We start from the raw sequence: 22090 nt of genomic DNA on the forward strand, positions 1-22090 counted from the left end.
TTATGCATTTGGCAGACGCTTTTATCCAAAGCGACTTACAGAGCACTTATTACAGGGACAATCCCCCCCGGAGCAACCTGGAGTTAAGTGCCTTGCTCAAGGACACAATGGTGGTGGCTGTGGGGATCGAACCAGCAACCTTCTGATTACCAGTTATGTGCTTTAGCCCACTACGCCACCACCACTCCAAGTATTACTTGTATATAAAACAAATCTAATCTAATCTTCAAAATAACAATGAACGTGAATAGTCGTTTCAGGCCATTCTGGGACCCTGGACGAGATCCCAATTGCTGCCCTCCATTTGAGGGGGTGGTTGGGGTGCGTTACGGCGGCCTCCTCTTTGGCGCCCCCCCCAGCAGATGTCGCCCTATATTGGCGATAAGATATTGGAATCGGAACGAATTGACCGACTCGATACCGAGTCCTATCCGCATGTACATTATAGAAATCTGTGAGAACTCTTGTGTGGAAAAACGAAACGCTGATTAATTTTTGCAAAACAAGGATCGAATTGTTAAAGGAAGGAGATTTCAATATCATAGTGGCAGCAAAGAAAAGCTAAAATAATGACTTGTTTTTCACGTCACTTTTTCTCTACAGGAAAAAGAAGGTAGAACCTGAGATTGAAGTGGACGTTTGGGAGCTCCTGAAGAGCGCTCACCCCAGCGAGTACGAGAAGATTGCGTTTAAGTACGGCATCACTGACCTGCGGGGAATGCTGAAGAGACTGAAGAAGATGAAGAGCGTGGAGCCCAAGGCCGTCGCTGGTAACAGACACTGAGACAGACATGAAAACAATTACTAGCAAGCGTGTGAAATATTGAGAAATCAGTGTTGGAGGCTAGTTAACTTAAAGTAGCGACGCTACTTACTTAAAGGGACAGTTCACCCAAAAATGAAAATGCTCTCGTCATTGACTCACCCTCATGCCATCCCAGATGTGCCACTGCTTTCATCAGCAGAACACAAATGAAGATTTGTAAATACCTTTTAGGTCCGTACAATGCAAGTGAATGGTGACCAAAACATTTAAGCTCCATAAAGCACATAAAGGCGGCATAAAATGAATCCACACGACTCCGGTGGTTTAATCCATGTCTTCAGAAGTGACTCAATCAGATTTGGGTGAGAACATCCGCAGCCTGATTTCAGGCTCGATTATACTTCCAAGTGGTTGACGTATGCGCAGAGCGCTAGATGGCACTATAGGAAGTGTAATCGAGCTTGAAATCATGATCGCCAAGGAGACTGTAGATGTACTTTTTTGGTTTTAATTTGGGTGTGTTCTGTCCCAAAGCCAATTGGATCACTTTAGAAGACAGTCTGATGGGTTTAGCATGGGAGCAGCTCAGCTTTTCCAGTAACGAGCAACATTTTCCAAACAGTAGCACTGAAGCATCACAAACATTCCATTAAACGCTTCCCTGATACATAGCTTTGGATGCTCCGATGTTTTATGAAAATGAACTAGTTCACATAAATGATTCACTGATTCAGTTGAGCCGCACGCAGCCTTAAAGGGATTTTGCATTTTTGCAAAATATTTTTTTATTGCTGCTGTTTATTCATATATTGCAATTCATTGATATATAATAGGGTGTTTAATATTTAACGTTTTATTAGTGTTACAACTGTGGCAAGAAAAAGTAAGTGAACCCTTTGGAATTAGATGGTTTTCTGCATTAATTGGTCATTAAAGAAACAATTATATACAAACACAATGTGCTAAAGTTAATAACACACAAACAATTATAATCTTTATTGGACACATCCCATTAAACATGCACAGTGCTGTGGAAAAAGTAAGTGAACCCTTGGATTTAATAACTGGTCGATCCTCATTTGGCAGCAAGTAGCACAAAGTTCAGAAGGATTTCTGGATCATTCTTCCTCACAGAACTGCTTCAGCTCAGTCATATTCTCAGGATGTCTGGTGTGAACGGCTCTCTTGAGGTCATTCCACAGCATCTATATTGGGCTAAGCTCTGGGCCAAATCATGATGCTCCCTCACCGTACATCAGCGTTGGGATGATGTTTTCATGTTGGTACATGGTGCCCTTTTTATGCCATACGTAGTGCTGCGTGTTCCCAAACAATTCAACCTTAGTTTCATCAGTCCACAAAACATTTTCCCAGTAGTGTTGTGGAGTGTCAAGGGGGTCTTTGGCAAACTTCAGGTGTGCAGTCATGTTTTGTTGGAAAGCAGCGGCTTCCTTTGTGATGTCCTGCCATGAACACCTGTTTAATGATTTCTGTATAGCAGACTCATGAACAGAGATGTTAACCAGTTCCAATGATTCCTTCAAGTCTTTATCTGTCACTCTAGGGTACTTTTGTAACTCACTGAGCATTCTGTGGTGTTCCCTTTGAGTCATCATGACTGGACGGCCACTTCTAGAGAGAGTACCTATAGTACTAAATCACCATTTATAGACAATTTGTCTAACTGTGGACAGATGAATATCTGAGCTCTTCCAGATAACTTCGTAACCCTTTCCAGCTTCATGCAAAGCAACAAATATTGTTTCATTAACGGGATGCCAGGTTTGCCAACTCCTGACTCTAATTAACTTTGGTTGTCGTCATTAGTCCAGTGGTTTACATGAATGGTTGAATATATTCAATATGTACAAGAACAATACGATAATTTGTGTGTTATTAGTTCAAACAGATTGTGTTTGTTCGTTATTGTTACTTTGATGAAGATCAAACCAGACTTCAAGACAAATGTATACAAAAATGCTGGTAATTCCAAAGGGTTCACATACTTTCTTGCCACTCTATACATTTCGTTCAATGTAATCCAACCACAGTTTTGTGTTTGACCATGTAATGAGCTTGGTACTCAAGTACGTCCCCCAAAGTAATACTTAAGTATAGTAATTAAGTACAAATACACTCAAGTACTTTACATCCCTGTTTACTGGCGTGTCTGTTCTCATTTTGCCAATGTGTTTTCGCAGCATTCTTAAAATGTCTGGAGTCGGCGTACTCCGTTGATAAAGGGAAGAGGATCGTCCTGTCTGTGGAGGTCGCTGATCCTAATGCTGAGGTCAAATGGCTCAAAAATGGCCAAGAGATCAAACCCTCTACCAAGTGAGAACATCTGCAAACACATGCACACAAAACATGAGATTTCAACTTTAAAACACACTTTGATTGGCAGAAGTATCAGAACTAACCCTGGAATCTGCATTAAGAAAAATGCAGATTCCAGTCATATATTTTGATTTCACGCTGACTTTTGCTGTCTCTGTGTGTGGCAGGTACATCATGGAGTCTATTGGGAACATTAGAAAGCTCACGATCAATAAATGCAGTCTGGCTGATGATGCGGCGTATGAATGTGTTGTCGGGACGGAGAAATCCTTCACTGAAGTCTTTGTTAAAGGTCTGTCTAGACGACATCATTTATTAATCAAATGAAGCAGACTTAGAGGTCTGCAGCACTTAAATATGTTTATATGTTTAATTTGACAGATCGTCATAAAGCGTGTTTAGAAAAGCTCTTATGAAAATTCAGAGAGATTGATCAATTTAATTGCTAATTGGATTGTTGTGGTATACAGGCCAATGAGTGGCTTATGTTCAATAATATGGAAATAAACAATATATTGCATTTTAAAGCCACTTTTGATATTGCGTAATCAATGTTTACTCATCTGCAACAATAATGTATGCATTTTAATTATCAGAATAGGGCTATATTATATATATATATATACGGCTGGGAAATTTAACGTGTTAATAATGGATGTATAGTGTCTAATAATGAATTGGCTATGACACTTAAGTTTATATCGCCAATAAAGCTTGATATGAACCTGTTATAAAAGTTAAAAGTCCACTGTTAATATTTGTTTTAATGTACCATGTCCCAGGATTAATCGTAATAAATCAAAGAAAACTGAGATTTTTTTTAAAACATTTTTAATTTTTATTTTTAATTTTATTATATATTTTTTTTTTTTATCGATTCATAGCGCTAATAATTATGATATTTATTTATAATAATTTATTCATTATATATTTCATTATTTTTATTGGGTGGTCTGTCTCATCAAATATTGATGTACGAGATTAATTAATTTGATAGCCCTATTTTCTATTCTTTAGTTATTTATTTAGTTATTTAGTTGCTACTATGGTGTTTGAAATTCAGCGGTTGAGGCAGTGACACTAAATTTGTCATCGTTCTCTCTTCTGACTGTCGTAATTCATCTCTCTGTATTTTTCCCCCTTTTAAAAAGTCACGAAAACGTAATAGTGAGATTTCTTTCTTGTGCTATTACAGCAAATGTGAATGCAAAACCCATTTCTCCCATTCACCGCTATAGAAGTTTAACCCGCTATAGTTTACTTCCATGTTCCAAATATCAGAAAGAGTGATACATTGTTGTTTTCCAGAGCCACCGGTGACCATCACTAAACTGTTGGATGACTATCTTGTTCTGGTTGGAGAACGAGTGGAGTTCGAGATCGAGGTGTCTGAAGAGGGAGCACATGTCATTTGGTAAACACACATATGCGATCCAGCGGCTCGGCTGCCAATCGCAGGGTTGGCGGTTTGATTCCCGGCCCACATGACTCCACATGCCGAAGTGTCCTTGGGCAAGACACTGAACCCCAAGTTGCTCCCAATGGCAGACTAGCACCTTACATGGCAGCTCTGCCGCCATTGGTGTATGAGTGTGAATGTGTGTGTGAATGGGTGATTGGGACACAGTGTAAAGCGCTATATAAGTGCAGACCATTTATATGTAGCCCGGGGCTTTTTGTCCCATGAGGAAGTTGTCACAAGGGCTATATCTCAGTTGCACAAGTCCAGTAACACAAAGAACATTTTTGTAAATGTTATCCTATATCTAATTTATTCATTCTTAAGATGTTACCTTAAAATGTTACATTTCATAACTGTTTTACAATCGTTAAATTAAGCTGAAAAGCCTACAATAGGCTATTTAATGGGAGGTTCCTTTTGTGACAACTTTGGAATTTAAGACTTCAAGGTGTTCGCCTACCACTGTTGCTGTAATACTAGTCCTTTTTGTGAATAAATGTGTGTTGTCATGTTTATATGTGTAACTGCAGGATGTTTGAGGATGTGGAGCTATCTCGTGATGATAAAAATTCAAAGTATCGTTTTAAGAAGGACGGGAAACGCCACTGTCTTATAATCCAAGAGGCGACACTGGAAGACAGTGGGATGTACTTTGTTTACACCAATGGAGGCAGATCGAAGGCAGAGCTTATCGTTGAAGGTAACGCCTCTTATTCTATACAACTATACATTTATGTCTGGTGTTATGACTGTTAAGATCAATCCTCGATTTAAAGCAACAGTGTGTTGTGGCGTTTAGTCAGAGGTAATCTACATGCTATCATCCTTCAAAACGTTAAACGCATTTAAAATTCAGTCTTTCTCTTATGAAAAAATGGGCCAAAATTATTGATGACTCATGCTGCACTATACAGATTCTATCCAATGAATGAATGTGGGTCAATGACGTGGCGCTCATCCCCTACCCCCCAATTTGGAACGCCCAATTAAGAATGTGCTTTTAAATGCTCGTGGTGGTGTAGTGACTCACCTCAATCTGGGTGGCAGACGTCGAACCTAAGCATCCGCGCATCTTATCTTGTGGCTTGTTGAGCACGTTGCCACAGAGACCTAGTGCATGTGGAGGCTTCACGCTAGTCTCCACGGCATCCACGCTCAACTCACCACGTGCCCCACCGAGAACGAACCACATTATAGCGACCACGAGGAGGTTACCCCATGTGACTACCCACCCTAGCAACCGGGCCGACGCACTTTTGGGCCAATCAGTGGTGAAATGGCCATCAGGAGAACCTAGCGGGCCGGTGGTTCGGCCACGAAACTTGCCGATTGGGCCGCGATAAGCAACGATGAGCCTCTGCGTTATGCAGAATGGACCAAATAACGCCGCCGTGATATGCTGAAATGGACAGCGGAAAATTGAACCCCATCTGACCAGCTTACGGGACAAATCGCGTCACGCGTTGATTCGATACGGGATGCATCATTACATATTTAAATACAGGATGATCCCGTATTTTACGGGACAGGTGGCAACCCTTCCTACGGATACACATTCTCACATATACACATGAGCAAAGTGTGGATGCGGAAAATCGTTAGTTTATCGGGATAAATTGTAAAAAACTGAAAAAAAACGTGGAAAACGGGAGAAACCTGGTAAAATCAGGAGTGTTGGCTGATGTGGTGCAAATATAGTAATTTTTTTATTTTATTTTCCTCCTCAGATAAGGAACTGGAGGTGTTGCAAAGTATGGCAGACCTTACGGTTAAATCTGCAGAACAAGCCATGTTTAAGTGTGAGGTGTCCGACGAAAAGGTCACTGGGAAATGGTTTAAAGACGGCGTGGAAGTTCAAGCCAGTGATCGTATCAAAATTTCCCATATCGGCAGGTAACCATTCTCTCTCAAGACATGTCTCTGGGATTTGCTCTAGATAAGTAGGTTTGAAACATGTTCGTCTGTTTTCATGGACTCCAGGATGCATCGTTTGACCATTGATGACGTAAAGCCGCAGGATGCTGGAGATTACATGTTTGTCCCAGACGGCTATGCGATCTCACTGTCCGCCAAACTCAACTTTCTGGGTGAGAATGAACTATTTACATTATAATGGACCCTTTTAACCAACTGTCTAAAATCAGTCAGTTACTAATATTGTACAATACATCTACTGAGACTTACATAATCAGACCGTTCTCTTTATTTCAGAAATCAAGATCGACTATGTTCCCAGACAAGGTAGGTTTATTTTAATGTATAGGTGTTTCTTAAACTTCGGCACTTTCACATACCAGGGGGTTGTAAACTTTTTCCCATGCCTTCATTCTTTTTGTATAAAGTTTACTCTTTTAGCTTTTTGACTTTCAATATTAGCCCTTTAGGCTCGTTTTGGGGCATGTCGAGTAAAACATAATTAACAAAATATTAATAACTACAGTCTTGACCAACACAAAATAGGTGTCGTTTGAAAGCTCAGACGCTCTACTGTCCCATGCATGCATGCGGGCATTATGGCCAAAACTGAACAAGTGCTTTGAAATCTGCATACAAATCCGAAGTGTTATGTTTTGATTATTACTTATTACTTTTGCACTATTGCAATCGGTAGAAACATCAATCTCATCGAATATTCATGTGTCATATGTTGTTGGAAAGCTCTCAAAGAGTAAAATACAACCAGACTATTTGTTTTACTCACAGACAAAAGTATAGCAAATAATAGCTAAGTATATGTCTTTGACATGCATGTTACATGTAAACAGGTTTTGCTTATAAGCCACATTTTTGCTTATAACTTCACCAAACATAAACAGAACATAAAATATCACATATCGTTACTTAGAGGAGTTGATTCCCGTTAAAATGAGCCCACACACAGGTATTAGACACATTGATCATTAAATAGTCCACACGATGCACAATGTGCACACAGCACATAATGCACTATCTGGCTTAAAGCACGCTAGTTTTGCTGGATCAGATGACTTCATCAGAAATGACGTACAGTAGGATGTTGTCCAGAATCATGGAACACTAAACCAATCGTATCAGGATTCAGATCATTGCAACCAGAGGTGGAAGTCATCCAAATACGGGAAGAGAAAATGATGAAACTCAATGATGACTCAAATGACACAGAATGGAACAGAATGAGTTCTCATTATTCATGCTTTGGAGAGAGCAAACCTTTAGACGTTGTTGTGTTTGCATGTGTAATTAGTTCTTATGTACAATTATTATCTTTTATTTGTTTGGAGAGGCTTTTGGACACTTGGAGATGTTTATGGAAATTATCTTTGTAATGCTATAACTTTTGATTGCTTTGTCGAATCACCACAAGATTTAGATAATGTCATATAAGAAAAATGTTCATTTTTGGCTTTTTATTTTTTTTTTTGTGACTTTCTTTTCCCCGCAGTTTCTAAAAAAAGTGTCAAAATATTTTATTTAATTTTGTGTATTTAGGGAACATTAAAGGGTAACTAAACCCCTGCTCAGAGTCTGACTCCACCCACTAGCAATATTTGAAAAATGCTGGAAAAGTGGGCAGACCCCAGCGGGGATAGAGGGGACGAACCGAGGGCGGGGCTGAGCGGGGGGGCGTGCACCTGAGACCCGTAGTGACGGATTAATTGACAGCTGCTGTCAGACTCTAAAATGGAGAGTGACTGGAGTGACGCAAGTAGCTTTGCCACGGAGCGGTCTTTTGAAGTCGAGGACTTTTCTCCCCCACCTTCACCTGAAGTGGAGTAGGTTGAATTGTCTGTGGACACAGGGCCGGAGCCATATCAATTCGAGCCACTGGCTCAAACTGCGGTTTTAACTCCCGCATCGCGATCGGCATCCGACGATGCTAGCGAAGCAGCCGCGCAAGGGAGAATGGGGCTAGTGTCTAGCTCATACCTAGGGCATGGTGAGCTGGAACCTGCTTACGTCAGCTCTCACCGCTTACGTCACGAACTACCGCAAACAGCCAATAGGAAAATTCAACTGCAGTAGCCACCATTCAACCTGAAGAGGGCAGCACTCAGACGTTTTTACACCATATATTGTAGAATTAAAACACTTTATACACAAATGTCAAAAAAATTACTTGAATCAATGACCAGTACTATTAAAGCCCCATTCTTACAGATCATTAACTAAAAAAGTTGGTTTAGGGTTTAGTTACCCTTTAAGAGAGTTGGCCATTTTTATATATATGTATATAATATAAACGCAATTTCCATCAGCATAATTTCCAGCACAGATTAAACACAATACAGATTATAAAATGTGCTAGAAATGACACTGGTGGGAATGTCATGACAAAAATATGACATGAATCTCCTGTGATGTACATGTACTGTTGGACGTTGTAATAGAAAATGGACATTTAGTCCGCAGTGCTAAAAGTGCCCGAAGTTGATGAAACACCCTTATATGATCAATCAATTAACCAGTCTCGTTCAATGCTTCCGAACCCCACTTGCCTGTTTCCTGTCTCTTTAAGATCCTCCAAAGATCCATTTGGATGTAACTGGAAGCATGGTTTCCCAGAACACCATCATTGTCGTTGCTGGGAACAAGTTGCGTCTGGATGTGGAGATCACGGGAGAGCCCGCCCCAACCGTCTGCTGGATGAAAGGAGATAATGTACGCATCAGACTTTAACAATAATACATCCTAGTATATCATATTCGATAGCTACATTCATTTCTAAAGCCTTATTCTATTCACTGACTAAAAAATATCTAATATCAAATATATGATTATCAATAAACATCGAATTAGTTAGATTGATAGGTTCCTTAGTAAACTTCACCATCCCGTCTGTAGCATCAAATTGAGTCGCAAAATATTACTGAATAACATTTCCTCTTAAGATGCAATGAAGACCATTGCACCATATCGGTGTAAAAACAACGAATCCACTAACTGTGTCTTTGTGTGTCACAGCCAGTGACAGAAGCCGAGGGGCGCATCCATGTGGAAAGCAGGAAAGATCTGAGCAGCTTCGTCATTGAGGGAGCAGAACGAGAGGATGAGGGCAACTACACCATCACCGTCACCAACCCAGCAGGCGAAGACAAAGCCAACCTCTTCGTTAAAATTGTTGGTGTGTTTCAGTCTCTGCCTCGCTCTCTCTCTCTCTCTCTTTCTCCCCCTCTCTCTCCCCCACTCTCTCTAACTCTCTCTCTCGCTCTCTCTCTCTCACTCTCTCTCCCACTCTTTCTAACTCAATTCAATTCAGTTCAATTCAATTCAGTTTGCTTTATTGGCATGACAAAAGTACATTTTGTATTGCCAAAGCTTTTTTAAAACAACATATAAAATAGTTTAGAACAATTGAAATTGGATTTGATCAAGCAAATATAATATAAGGAAAAACATTGAAAAACATTAAAGAAAAACAGATAATAAAAACGATTATGATTAATTATGTTTCAAGTTAACTTTAACTGATGAACTATATAAACTGAATTAAACATTATGTACATTCATGTGTACATAATGTTTAATAATGTGTACATAATCTCTCTCTCTCTCTCACTCTCTCTAACTCTCTCTCCCACTCTCTCTAACTCTCTCTCTCTCTCTCTCTCTCCCACTCTCTCTAACTCTCTCTCTCTCCCTCTCCCACTCTCTCTAACTCTCTCTCACTCTCTCTCTCTCTCTCTAACTCTCTCTCCCACTCTCTCTAACTCTCTCTCTCTCACTCTCTCTAACTCTCTCTCTCAACTCTCTCTCTCTCTCTCTCCCACTCTCTAACTCTCTCTCCTCTCCCACTCTCTCTAACTCTCTCTCACTCTCTCTCTCTATAACTCTCTCTCACTCTCTCTCTCTCTATAACTCTCTCTAACTCTCTCTCACTCTCTCTCTCTCCCTCTCCCACTCTCTCTAACTCTCTCTCTCTCCCTCTCCCACTCTCTCTAACTCTTTCTCACTCTCTCTCCCACTCTCTCTAACTCTCGCTCACTCTCTCTCTCTCTCTCTCTCTCTATAACTCTCTCTCACTCTCTCTCTCTCTCTCTCTCTCTCTATAACTCTCTAACTCTCTCTCTCTCTCTCTCTCTGTCTCTCTCTATAACTCTCTCTAACTCTCTCTCTCTCCCTCTCCCACTCTCTCTAACTCTCTCTCACTCTCTCTCTCTCTCTCTCTATAACTCTCTCTGTCTCTCTCTATAACGCTCTCTAACTCTCTCTCTCTCCCTCTCCCACTCTCTCTAACTCTCTCTCTCTCCCTCTCCCACTCTCTCTAACTCTCTCTCACTCTCTCTCTCTCTCTCTCTCGCTCTATAACTCTCTCTCACTCTCTCTCTCTCTCTCTCTCTCTAACTCTCTCTCACTCTCTCTCTCTCTGTCTCTCTCTATAACTCTTTCTAACTCTCTCTCTCTCTCTCTCTATTCCAGTCTCTCTAACTCTCTCTCTCTCTCTCTCTCTCTCTCCACTCTCTCTAACTCTCTCTCACTCTCTCTCTCTCTCTCTCTCTCTCTCTCTATAACTCTCTCTCTCTCACTCTCGCTCTCCCTCTCCCTCACTCTCTCTCCCACTCTCTCTCTCTCCCCCAAAGAAGTGGAATAATAGATAAACATCCTTAAAAGAAGATAAATGAACTTGAAAGCAAAAATGGCATAAGATGTAAAGTTAAAGTAAATGAATTGAGGTTTATGCTTAAAACATGCTTTTTCCCCCCTTTGAATTAAGCTTATAATGGCTATAATTGTGTAATAGGGTCATTGTAACATGTCACTCTTCTATTGTAGATGTTCCTGACCCTCCAGTGAATGTCAAGTGTACTGCAGTAGGAGAAGAGATCGCCACTATTGTTTGGGAGCCTCCAAAGTTTGACGGAGGAGTACCTTTAAAGGGTAACACACACACACACACACACACACACACACACACACACACACACACACACACACACACACACACACACACCTATTAGAGGTACCATAGCATGTACCTGATGCTAACACAAATACTTGTTACACAAGGTAACACAGCTCAACTCACATAGGCACGTTGCAAGAAGACATCAGAAATCTGATCTATGTAATCTGTATCTGATCTTGTTTCCGTTTCTTAGGATACTTGATGGAAAGGAAGAAGAAAGGCTCATCTAGATGGACAAAGCTTAATTTTGACATCTATGGGAGCACAACATATGAAGCTAAGCGCATGATTGAAGGTGTTCTCTACGAGATGAGAGTGTTTGCGGTTAACGGAATCGGCATCTCAGCTCCCAGTGTCAGTTCGAAGCCATTCATGCCAATCGGTGAGACCGCTTTCCGATTCTTTGGTCATGCACATCTGATGCCTCCTGCTTTGTGTCTCCATTTATACTCCTTTAATCTCTCTCAGGCCCCACCAGTGAGCCAACAAAGCTGATCGTGGATGATGTAACAAACACTACGTGCTCACTAAAGTGGTTGGCTCCCGAGAGGATCGGAGCTGGAGGTTTGGACGGGTACATCGTAGAATACTGCAAGGACGGAGGTGAGGCCCATCCACTTCCCAAACATTACATGGGGGTTAGTGTAGCATAGCGGTTACAAACCAAGAAAAGGATGAGGTACAAACCACGACCTGGATAGTGGTGGCTTCCCATATCACCATTGTGCACATGAGCAAGGTCGCTCAGGGTTATTGAATCACACTTAAAATTATATACATTATACAATAAAAAAATAAATCAAATACAAAACAACAGCAGAATTGGTAACAAGGTGTCAAGTAAGGGACCAGTTTGTAGTTATTGATAAACTTGGTGTACGGTAACAGAGTTTTACTTAAAGTGTGTGACAGAGCTAAACATGACATTTTTGTCAATTAAAATGATTTAATTATTTAAAATAGTTTATAACTATTGTTAAATGCTGATACAGTTGAGAAGCCAAAAATACAATTTAAACATCTAACAGATGTTATATTTCTGAAGATATAAACATTGGATTTGTGCAAGAGATCAACCGATATATCGGTTTTACTGATTCATTTAAAAGTAGCTACTTTTCATGCATTGTTAATTTTGTTACGCATTAGATGCAAAAATTGCATGCTTTTGTATTGGGAACTATTAGATATATTACGTTAAATGTTATCTAACATATTTAATATTTCTGAAGATATAAACATGGGAATTGTGCAAGAGATCCGCCGATATATCGGTTTTACTGATTCATAAATTCTCTACTTTTCATGCTTTGTTAATTTTGTTACGCATTAGATGCAAAATTGCATGATGTTGTATTGGGAACTATTAGATATATTAGATTAAATGTTATCTAACATATTTAATATTTCCGTCAATATTAACATTGGGTTTGTGCAAGAGATCCGCCGATATATCGGTTTTACTGATTCATTTAAAATTTGCTGCTTTTCATGCTTTGTTAATTTTGTTACGCATTAGATGCAAAATTGCATGATTTTATCATGGAAACTATTAGATCTGCTAAATAAAATATTATCTTACATATTTAATTTTTCTGTCGAAACAAGCATGGACAAACTTTTGTGCTAGAGGTCAACCGATATACTGGTTTTGCCGATCGGTGCCAATAGCTACTTTTGAGACAATCGGTTAATGGCAGAAATTAACGTGGATTGTTCCTCGACCGTTTTATGTGGCATAGGACGGTTCTGGAGCACAACCGCAGCCTCTGGAGGTGAAATATATACCATCACCTCAAGGGGATTTCCTGTTTCGAAATCTGTCTTCATCAACAATATTCATCCATATTTATCTCCCCACTTTAATATATATTATGTTATTTTGATTAGATATTCACCAAGTGTTCTAATTTGAAGTGACCGAATGCACTGAACAATGAGAGTATATGACCACGAGGAGGTTACCCCATGTGTCTCTACCCTCCCTAGCAACCGGGCCAATTTGGTTGCTTAGGAGACTTGGCTGGAGTCACTCCGCACGCCCTGGATTTGAACTTGCATCTCCAGGGGTGGTAATAGTCGCTGAACTACCCAGACCCCCACATATTTGTTATATGTCAATGTTCACTGATACCGATATTTAAGGGGGTGGAGTAAGCAGGTAACCGATCTCATGCATTTTTCTTAGTGATTCTTACTGTGATGGGCACAGCCACAGACAGAGTGCCACTTTGGATGTAAATGTCTGCTAAATCACCAATCATCCTTCATCTTTTTCTGTCTGTGTGTGTAGAATCGGAGTGGCACGCTGCAAACACAGATCTGATTGGGCGTCAGAGTTTTGTCGTAAAAAACATGCCCACTGGAGAGAAGATGAATTTCCGAGTGATGGCAGTAAATATTGCGGGCCGCAGCCTCCCTGCCCAGCTCAGTCAACCTGTCACCGTTAGAGAGATTATGGGTAAGAAGAACTTAGCCATGTGAATAATGAAGACTGTATCTAGTGAATCTACTCTTTCTCAATAATGATCTCCGATCTTTTCAGAGCATCCTAAAATCCGTCTTCCACGTGAGCTTAGAACCAAGTACATCAGGAAAGTTGGCGACAAAATCAACCTGGTCATCCCCTTCCAGGTGTGTGTATTTAAAATGATTAAATATGAACCACATCTGTGATGAAGAACATGCGCTCCAAATCAAGCGGGGTTTATTTGTGTTTGTGAACAGGGCAAACCCCGTCCTGTCGCTCAGTGGTTGAAGGACGGACAGCCAATTGATGAAAACAAGGTGGGAATCAGAAATTCGAATGTTGACACCATCCTGTTCATTCGCTCTGCTGAGAGAGATCATTCTGGAAAATATACACTTGTCTTGAAAATTGAAAACATGGAGGACACGGCCAGCATAGACATCCGAGTTGTTGGTAAGACAGTAGTAGTTTGGCGTGCAGATGTGAGGGGCTTAAACTGAATAAAGTCATGGGGGGGCAGGGGATGCGAGGGGGTCGATATCAAATTATGAATATATTTATTTATTTTTGCTTCAAATCAGTTTGTAATGTTTTGATTTAACTCAGAGTTTATTTGTTTGATTCATGGATTAAAAAGTTTTTTTTTTTATTTCATTTTTTGTATTTTATATTTAAATGTATAATATATACGAGGGGAAAAATAAATGGGAAAAGTACTTTATATTAATTATTATATATTATTACATAAGATTTTCCAAATAAGTTTAATTTTTATTATGATTATATATTATATGTTAAAACATAATGTGTTATATATTATTTTTTATTATATTTTATTATTTTTAATAAAAAAGTTTAGTATTTAAAATAAATTCAAACTGTTTTTTAATAACATTTATCTTTTGGCTTTAGTAAAATGACAATATAAAAGTATTTTATTTAGCAAACAACAGGTTTTCCTTTATAATATCATGCTTACCTTTATAATGTCAGTGTTATTTTTCAGACAGACAGATAGACAGATAGAATGACAGATAGACAGATAGAATGACAGACAGACAGACAGATAGATAGAATGACAGACAGATAGATAGACAGATAGAATGACAGACAGATAGATAGACAGATAGAATGACAGACAGACAGACAGACAGATAGAATGACAGACAGATAGATAGACAGATAGAATGACAGACAGACAGATAGAATGACAGACAGACAGATAGAATGACAGATAGAATGACAGATAGACAGATAGAATGACAGACAGACAGACAGATAGAATGACAGACAGACAGACAGATAGAATGACAGACAGACAGACAGATAGAATGACAGACAGATAGATAGACAGATAGAATGACAGATAGAATGACAGATAGACAGATAGAATGACAGACAGATAGACGGATAGAATGATAGACAGACAGACAGACAAACAGACAGACATACAGACAGACTGATAGATAGACAGACAGACAGACAGACGGATAGATAGAATGACAGACAGAATGAATGACAGACAGACTGATAGATAGATAGATAGATAGACAGAGACAGACAGACAGACAGGCAGGCAGATAGACAGACAGATAGATCGAATGACAGACAGACAGACAGAAAGATAGATAGATTGATAGAAAGGCAGGCAGACAGACAGATATAGATAGACAGACAGACAGACAGACATAGATAGACAGACAGACAGACAGACATAGATAGACAGATAGACAGACAGACATAGATAGATAGGCAGACATAGGTAGACAGACAGACAGACAGATATAGATATAGATAGATAGATAGAAAGACAGACAGACAGACAGATAGATAGAATGACGGACAGACAGACAGATATGACAGACAGACAGGCAGACATAGATAGACAGACAGACATAGATAGATAGACAGACAGACAGACAGACATAGATAGATAGGCAGACAGATATGACAGACAGACATAGATAGACAGACAGACAGACAGACATAGATAGATAGACAGACAGACAGACAGACATAGATAGACAGACAGACATAGATAGACAGATAGACAGACAGACAGACAGATACAGATAGATACAGATAGATAGATAGATAGATAGATAGACAGACAGACAGACAGACAGACAGATAGATAGAATGACGGACAGACAGACAGATATGACAGACAGACAGGCAGACATAGATAGACAGACAGACATAGATAGATAGGCAGACAGATATGACAGACAGACATAGATAGACAGACAGACAGACAGACAGACAGACAGACATAGACAGACAGACAGACAGACATAGATAGACAGACAGACATAGATAGACAGACAGATAGACAGACAGACATAGATAGACAGGCAGACATAGATAGATAGACAGACAGACAGACAGACAGACAGACAGACAGACATAGATAGACAGACAGACAGACAGACATAGATAGATAGGCAGACAGACATAGATAGACAGACAGACAGACAGACAGACATAGACAGACAGACAGACAGACATAGATAGACAGACAGACAGACAGACATAGATAGATAGGCAGACAGACATAGATAGACAGACAGACATAGAAAGTCAGATAGACAGACAGACATAGATAGACAGACAGACATACAGTTTGTTTATGGTATCTGACTGTCTGAATCTCTCCCCAGATAAACCCGGCCCTCCGACTCAAGTGCATGTAACTGACGTCTGGGGCTTCAATGCGGCGTTGGAGTGGAAACCACCAAAGGATGATGGCAACTGTGAGATCTCTGGTTACACAATACAGAAAGCTGACAAAAAAACCAAGGTGAGCAGTTTGTTGTTCCATTTATGCACTCAGTGATCGTTCACCCAAAAAGAAGATTTTGTCATCATCATTTACTCTCATGTTGTTCCAAACCTGTATGACTTTCTGTGCACCTTTAATGCATCGATCCAATGTACTTTCTTCCCCTGTAGGAGTGGTTCACTGTGTATGAACATAACCGGCGCTCGAACTGCACCGTCTCTGACCTCGTCATTGGAAACGAGTACATGTTCCGCGTGTACAGCGAGAACCTCTGTGGTCTCAGTGAGGATCCGTGTCTGAGCAAGAACACAGCCATCATCGACAAGAGTGGTCAGTGTCACGAACGGCATTTCACAGGACGACACTTCGCTAAGCTCTGCCCTCGTTGGTTACCGTTGCTCGCTCTGACACGCTTTGCAAAACATCCCAAAGGAACAAATGGGGTGATTGCCATGAACGGAAGGTTTTTTTTGGGCAAAATATTCTCATAAACTCATACAACTCTTAGAAGTTAAATATAAATTCCCTCCCTGTCCTCAAGGGGCTCCGTACCCATTGGAAATGGCGTATGGGACAGTTGCTAAGATAGGGCGAGGCTTAGCGAAGAGCCAATTCAGGCTAAATAAAAGGCAGGATTTTACCTAGATATCGATGTTTGCCTATTTTGATAACTATTTACCCATCTCTATAACTTTGGGGTATGAACTCTTTCAGATTTGGGGTATAAACCTCCTCCCTTTAAGGAAAAGGATATGACATGCCCTCCTAAATTCACGGCACCGCTTGTGGATAGATCTGTCACTATGGGCTACAGCATGGCCATCAGCTGCGCAGTCAGAGGATTCCCAAAGGTAAAAGAAAACACTTTTTTATAGGTGTAACCAGTGTCCGAATTGGGGGGGACCTCCCATAGGATCAAAAAAGGAGGGGCTCCCATAGGACCAAAAAAGAGGGGTCTTTTGGTGTTTCATTAAAACTAGAATACTATAACAATCACATTTCTGTGGAAGCCCTGAACTACAAGATGATAATTATTAATATTTTTTTAGGTATCTTATGGCACTTTTCAACGGCACGTTACGGTTCGACTCGACTCGCTTTACTTTTCTGAGCTTGCTTTTCCACTGCTGTTTAGTGCCGCCTCAACGTGGGCGGGATTATAGGCTGATCGTCATAGATGACATCATCTTAAACGCGACACAAAACAATAAACAATAACACGAGCGCTAGCTGTTAGCTGCTAGCTCATTGTGCTGCATAAAGCAGATGTTGATGGTGATTTTACACAAGTGTAACAGTTAAATTGGTCTGATTGTTTTAGATGCTTCCAGTAGCTGCTCAGCTAAATAAAGTGACGCTTACAAGCGGAGTAACAAAATGTACCATCCTCCATCATGCACCCCAACAACACCCTCCGTCCCATTGCTCGCCGGTCTCGATAGCGTCCATTTGGTCGAACCACTTCCACTTTTCATTGATGGCTCTGTGGTCACTTTTAAATTTTATTTACTGTTCCCTTCACTGTTGGGAGGTCCGGTGGAGCCGTGTGCGGGCAACAGCTGAGACACGTCCAGAGAGACTTTCGCTAACGAGAGGAACGTCTGAACCTCGTTTATTGACCACGGTGTGGTTTTGCGCACAGCCATTTCTTTTCACAATTCGAAAGTCACGTGAACAAATGAGCTATCACTGATGCTAACTTTAAAACTAGCGGGTTGATGTTGCGTGTTGCTAATCCAGTGACGCTGGTAGTGACGATTCTCTCTGACCAATCAGTGATCTGCAGGATTTTGACGTCACATTTAGTATCGGCTCGGCTCGCTTGGGACCTCGACCGAAGTGGTACTAAAAAAAATCAGGTACCAGGAACTATCCACAGCGGAAAACCCCCAAAAAGCGAGCAGAGTCCAGTCGAGTCGTACTGTGCAGTGGAAAAGCCCCATTAGTCCCATCCTGAGCTCAAGTCCTAAAAAAAAAAAAAAAAATTATGTTTTTTGGAGAAACAAAAATCAGAGATTTTTTTCTTCTGAGAAAACAAAAAACAAAACGTAAACACCTAAACAAAATTTAGTCTCCTAGTTAGTTGTTTATCATGCGGTGCAGGGCTTCCGCACATATCGTATATGAACATACTGTATTTATTATGTGTACAAATCTATAATAACATATACTTTAAAGTAAGATTGGGCTCAGATTTCTCTTTCTTTCTTAAATGCATTATATTATTATAGTGACGCTATTATATAGTATATGTCATCTCCCCTTTGTCTCTCGAAGCCGAAGATCATCTGGATGAAGAACAAGATGATAATAGGTGATGATCCAAAGTTCTTGATGCAAAACAACCAGGGAGTTTTGACTCTAAATATCCGCAAACCCAGCACATTTGACTGTGGAAAGTACAGTTGCAAGGCTGTGAATGCACTCGGGGAAGATGAGGTGGAGTGTAAAGTGGAAATCAGAGGTAAGATGTGGCAGTCGCACTACAGTGATATCACACTAGAGGGCGCATGTCATGCAGGAATGCCTTCATGTTTCCTTCATTAAACTGCTGTGTCATGTTTTCTGGCATGATTGTGTCACCATTACACAAAAGTATACATATTCTGATTATGTCATTATAGTAGTGCATTTACACAACACTAGTAAAGAGTATGAATACACAATGATGTTATTAGATTTGAAGTTACTTCTGAATATGTTTACGGTGAATTAATGTGTCTGCACGCAGAATCCAAACAAACTTTAGGTGCTGAAAACTGGTAGATGCTTTGTTAAAAAAGTCATATTTGTTTTACATTTCTCATTTTTTGTAATGCCACTGGCTGATGAAATAAACTTATACTTTATACAGGATTGCAGGTCATGTGAAGAATTTTGTTTTGTTTTGCTGCAAAACATTTTTTGTTGCATTTGTATAAAAACAGAGCACATGGTAAACCCTATAATATTCACTGATTAGGATGTTTAGACAGATGATTTGTCAAATGTTGGTGAACCTCATGGAAAATGTCTAGGTCATACTTTATCCCAACATTAAAATCTTTTTTCTCCATAAAGTAAATTTTTTTTAATAAATAACATATATATATATATATATGTGTATGTATGTATGTATGTATATGTATTTATTTATGTGTTATTTATTTACAATTTTTTACTTATTTATTTATATATATAAATAAATAAATAAATATATATATATATATATATATATATATATATATATATATAAAAATTAAAATAAATAACATGTGTATATATATATATATATATATATATATATAAATATTAAATTTTGTATTATTATTTATACAATATTTATTTATATATATATATATATATATATATATATATATATATATATATATATATATATATATGTGTGTTATTTATTTTAATTTGTTTACTTGTGTGTGTGTGTGTGTGTGTGTGTGTGTGTATATATATATATATATGTTATTTATTTTTATTTTTGTACTTTTATATATATATATATAGATTTTATTAAAATCAACATAAATTAAGAAAAACATAAAAATACTGCCATGATGTATACTTACGAGTATACTTAATCAATAATAAGATTTATATATATATATATATATGTGTGTGTTTATTTATTTTACTTTTTATATATATATAAATAAAATCACTTTTCTTTTGATTTTGGTATTAAACATGATCTGGACATGTTCTTGGCAGTTTTTGTGAGATTCACTAGTATCGTGTGAACAAAATAGGTAATAAATAGGATGAATTTACCTTACTAATAAAAAATAATGAATATTTTAATGAAACTAATAGTGAAATCATTTAGGTATTGTGGCCGTAACATAATATTGATTTTATCAGGAGGTAATACACCACAGTTTGAATTAAATAAAGCATGGTATTAAAGAATGACCTTATTTACATACCACGGTATTTAAAACACTTCAGAGAATACCTCAGTAACATGGGTACTTATTAACATGCTGCTTGACTCCTGGTGTTGAATCTCTCTTTTTCTCTCTCTGTCAAACTCAGCTTTACCATTAGAGAAGAAGTAGAAGTAGAAGTAGAAGAAGAAGAAGAAGAAGAAGGAGTAAACGAATGGAAGCCGCATCCGCAACGGTGGTGAAATGAAGAGGAAGTGACATCTGCTGAAAACAATAAGCTTTTCTTGAAATGATTTGTGTTTAATAGACTCGCTGTATGAATAAAATAACACCTACTTATTCTAATGGGTCACATGTTCTTAACTCTTGCTCTGGTTTTGTAGTTTTACAATGATTGAATAAACGCACGGTTGACTGCATTCAGCCCCAGTGAGAAGTATTTTTATCAAAACTATAGCAACCAGTGACGTTACGAGCTACGGACAAATATGCATGTTCAAAAACAATGGTTTTAATATAGGATGAAAAGCACAGAATATTCCTATCAAGGTGTACAGTAGCAGCCCAAACTGTTTCTAGGTGATCAATATTTGCACCCTAAAGGACAACTTTAGCTTTTGTTGTTATATATATATATATATATATATATATATATAATAGCACAACATCTGCAGAAGAAGATATTTAAATCACACCTAGAAGATGTTGAACGTGGCCAAATACTAAGACAAAGAAATAATAATTAATGAATGCATAGCAATGTTCATTCAGACCGACGGCCAATTTACTGTATGCATTTGCATAAATCATCGTGTGCAGTGGTGCTTAGCTGTTTGGTGCTGGCGAGGTGATGCTGTAAGACCATCACCATAGTTTCTAGGGTTTCCATGGCAACTGAGTGACTATATATCTGCTGAGACGAAGGGGAGAGCAGAGAGGTGATGTTTGGAAAGCAAAGGGGAGGAGAGAACGGGAGAGACAGACAGCAGCGAAAAGCAGAAAAACATTGGCATGTCTTCAGAGACAATAAATACATGCATGTTAGTGAGAGAGAGAGAGAGAGAGAGAGAGACAGAGACAGAGAGAGTGGGCTATTTTCAGCTTGTGGTTGTCATGGAAACAGAGGCATCATTACTGATGCAGTCGTTCAGTGCCCACAGATGCTAAGCACTTGTATCTGATTAAGAACAACTGGCAATAACCTGTGTAACTAACCAGTGTAAATGATTATAATCCAGTGTACATGATACAACATCTCTCGGAGAGAAAAACAAAGAGTGCATCTATAAGATATAGCCAGCATTATAAACACAATGGCCTTACCCAGTACCAAGGCTGTAGCAAGGTAACCTGGGCCCCTTTCCTATTATAAAATACAGTTTAGAATTTGTTGTGGGGCCCCCTGTACCTTTGGGCCCCTAGAAACATTACCACCCTTCACTAGCAACGGCCCTGCCCAGTACAAACCTTTAGAAACCAATGCTAACCAATCAAACATATGTAATCGCC

The 22090-nt window shown here is 39.1% G+C and overlaps 1 protein-coding gene across 9 annotated transcripts in view; it reads left to right on the forward strand.

The window, feature by feature from the left end:
- The window catches only part of mybpc2b (myosin binding protein Cb), a 42114-nt gene extending 21093 nt beyond the window's left edge, over window positions 1-21021 (forward strand). For all 9 annotated transcript variants that reach the window (XM_052113656.1, XM_052113655.1, XM_052113654.1 and 6 more), the window contains 21 exons: window positions 604-770; window positions 2968-3100; window positions 3271-3395; window positions 4412-4517; window positions 5096-5265; window positions 6293-6458; window positions 6546-6652; window positions 6777-6806; window positions 9061-9203; window positions 9507-9666; window positions 11316-11420; window positions 11642-11830; window positions 11917-12051; window positions 13742-13909; window positions 13994-14082; window positions 14176-14371; window positions 16579-16718; window positions 16871-17030; window positions 17415-17551; window positions 18978-19164; window positions 20730-21021. In XM_052113656.1, coding sequence (XP_051969616.1) covers window positions 604-770; window positions 2968-3100; window positions 3271-3395; window positions 4412-4517; window positions 5096-5265; window positions 6293-6458; window positions 6546-6652; window positions 6777-6806; window positions 9061-9203; window positions 9507-9666; window positions 11316-11420; window positions 11642-11830; window positions 11917-12051; window positions 13742-13909; window positions 13994-14082; window positions 14176-14371; window positions 16579-16718; window positions 16871-17030; window positions 17415-17551; window positions 18978-19164; window positions 20730-20752 — 2836 coding nt within the window. In that variant the 3' untranslated portion in view covers window positions 20753-21021. The remainder of the gene's footprint in view (window positions 1-603; window positions 771-2967; window positions 3101-3270; window positions 3396-4411; window positions 4518-5095; window positions 5266-6292; window positions 6459-6545; window positions 6653-6776; window positions 6807-9060; window positions 9204-9506; window positions 9667-11315; window positions 11421-11641; window positions 11831-11916; window positions 12052-13741; window positions 13910-13993; window positions 14083-14175; window positions 14372-16578; window positions 16719-16870; window positions 17031-17414; window positions 17552-18977; window positions 19165-20729) is intronic.
- Window positions 21022-22090: the final 1069 nt, after the last annotated feature.

This window comes from Xyrauchen texanus, chromosome 41, assembly GCF_025860055.1.
Source record: "Xyrauchen texanus isolate HMW12.3.18 chromosome 41, RBS_HiC_50CHRs, whole genome shotgun sequence".
Lineage (NCBI taxonomy): Eukaryota > Metazoa > Chordata > Actinopteri > Cypriniformes > Catostomidae > Xyrauchen > Xyrauchen texanus.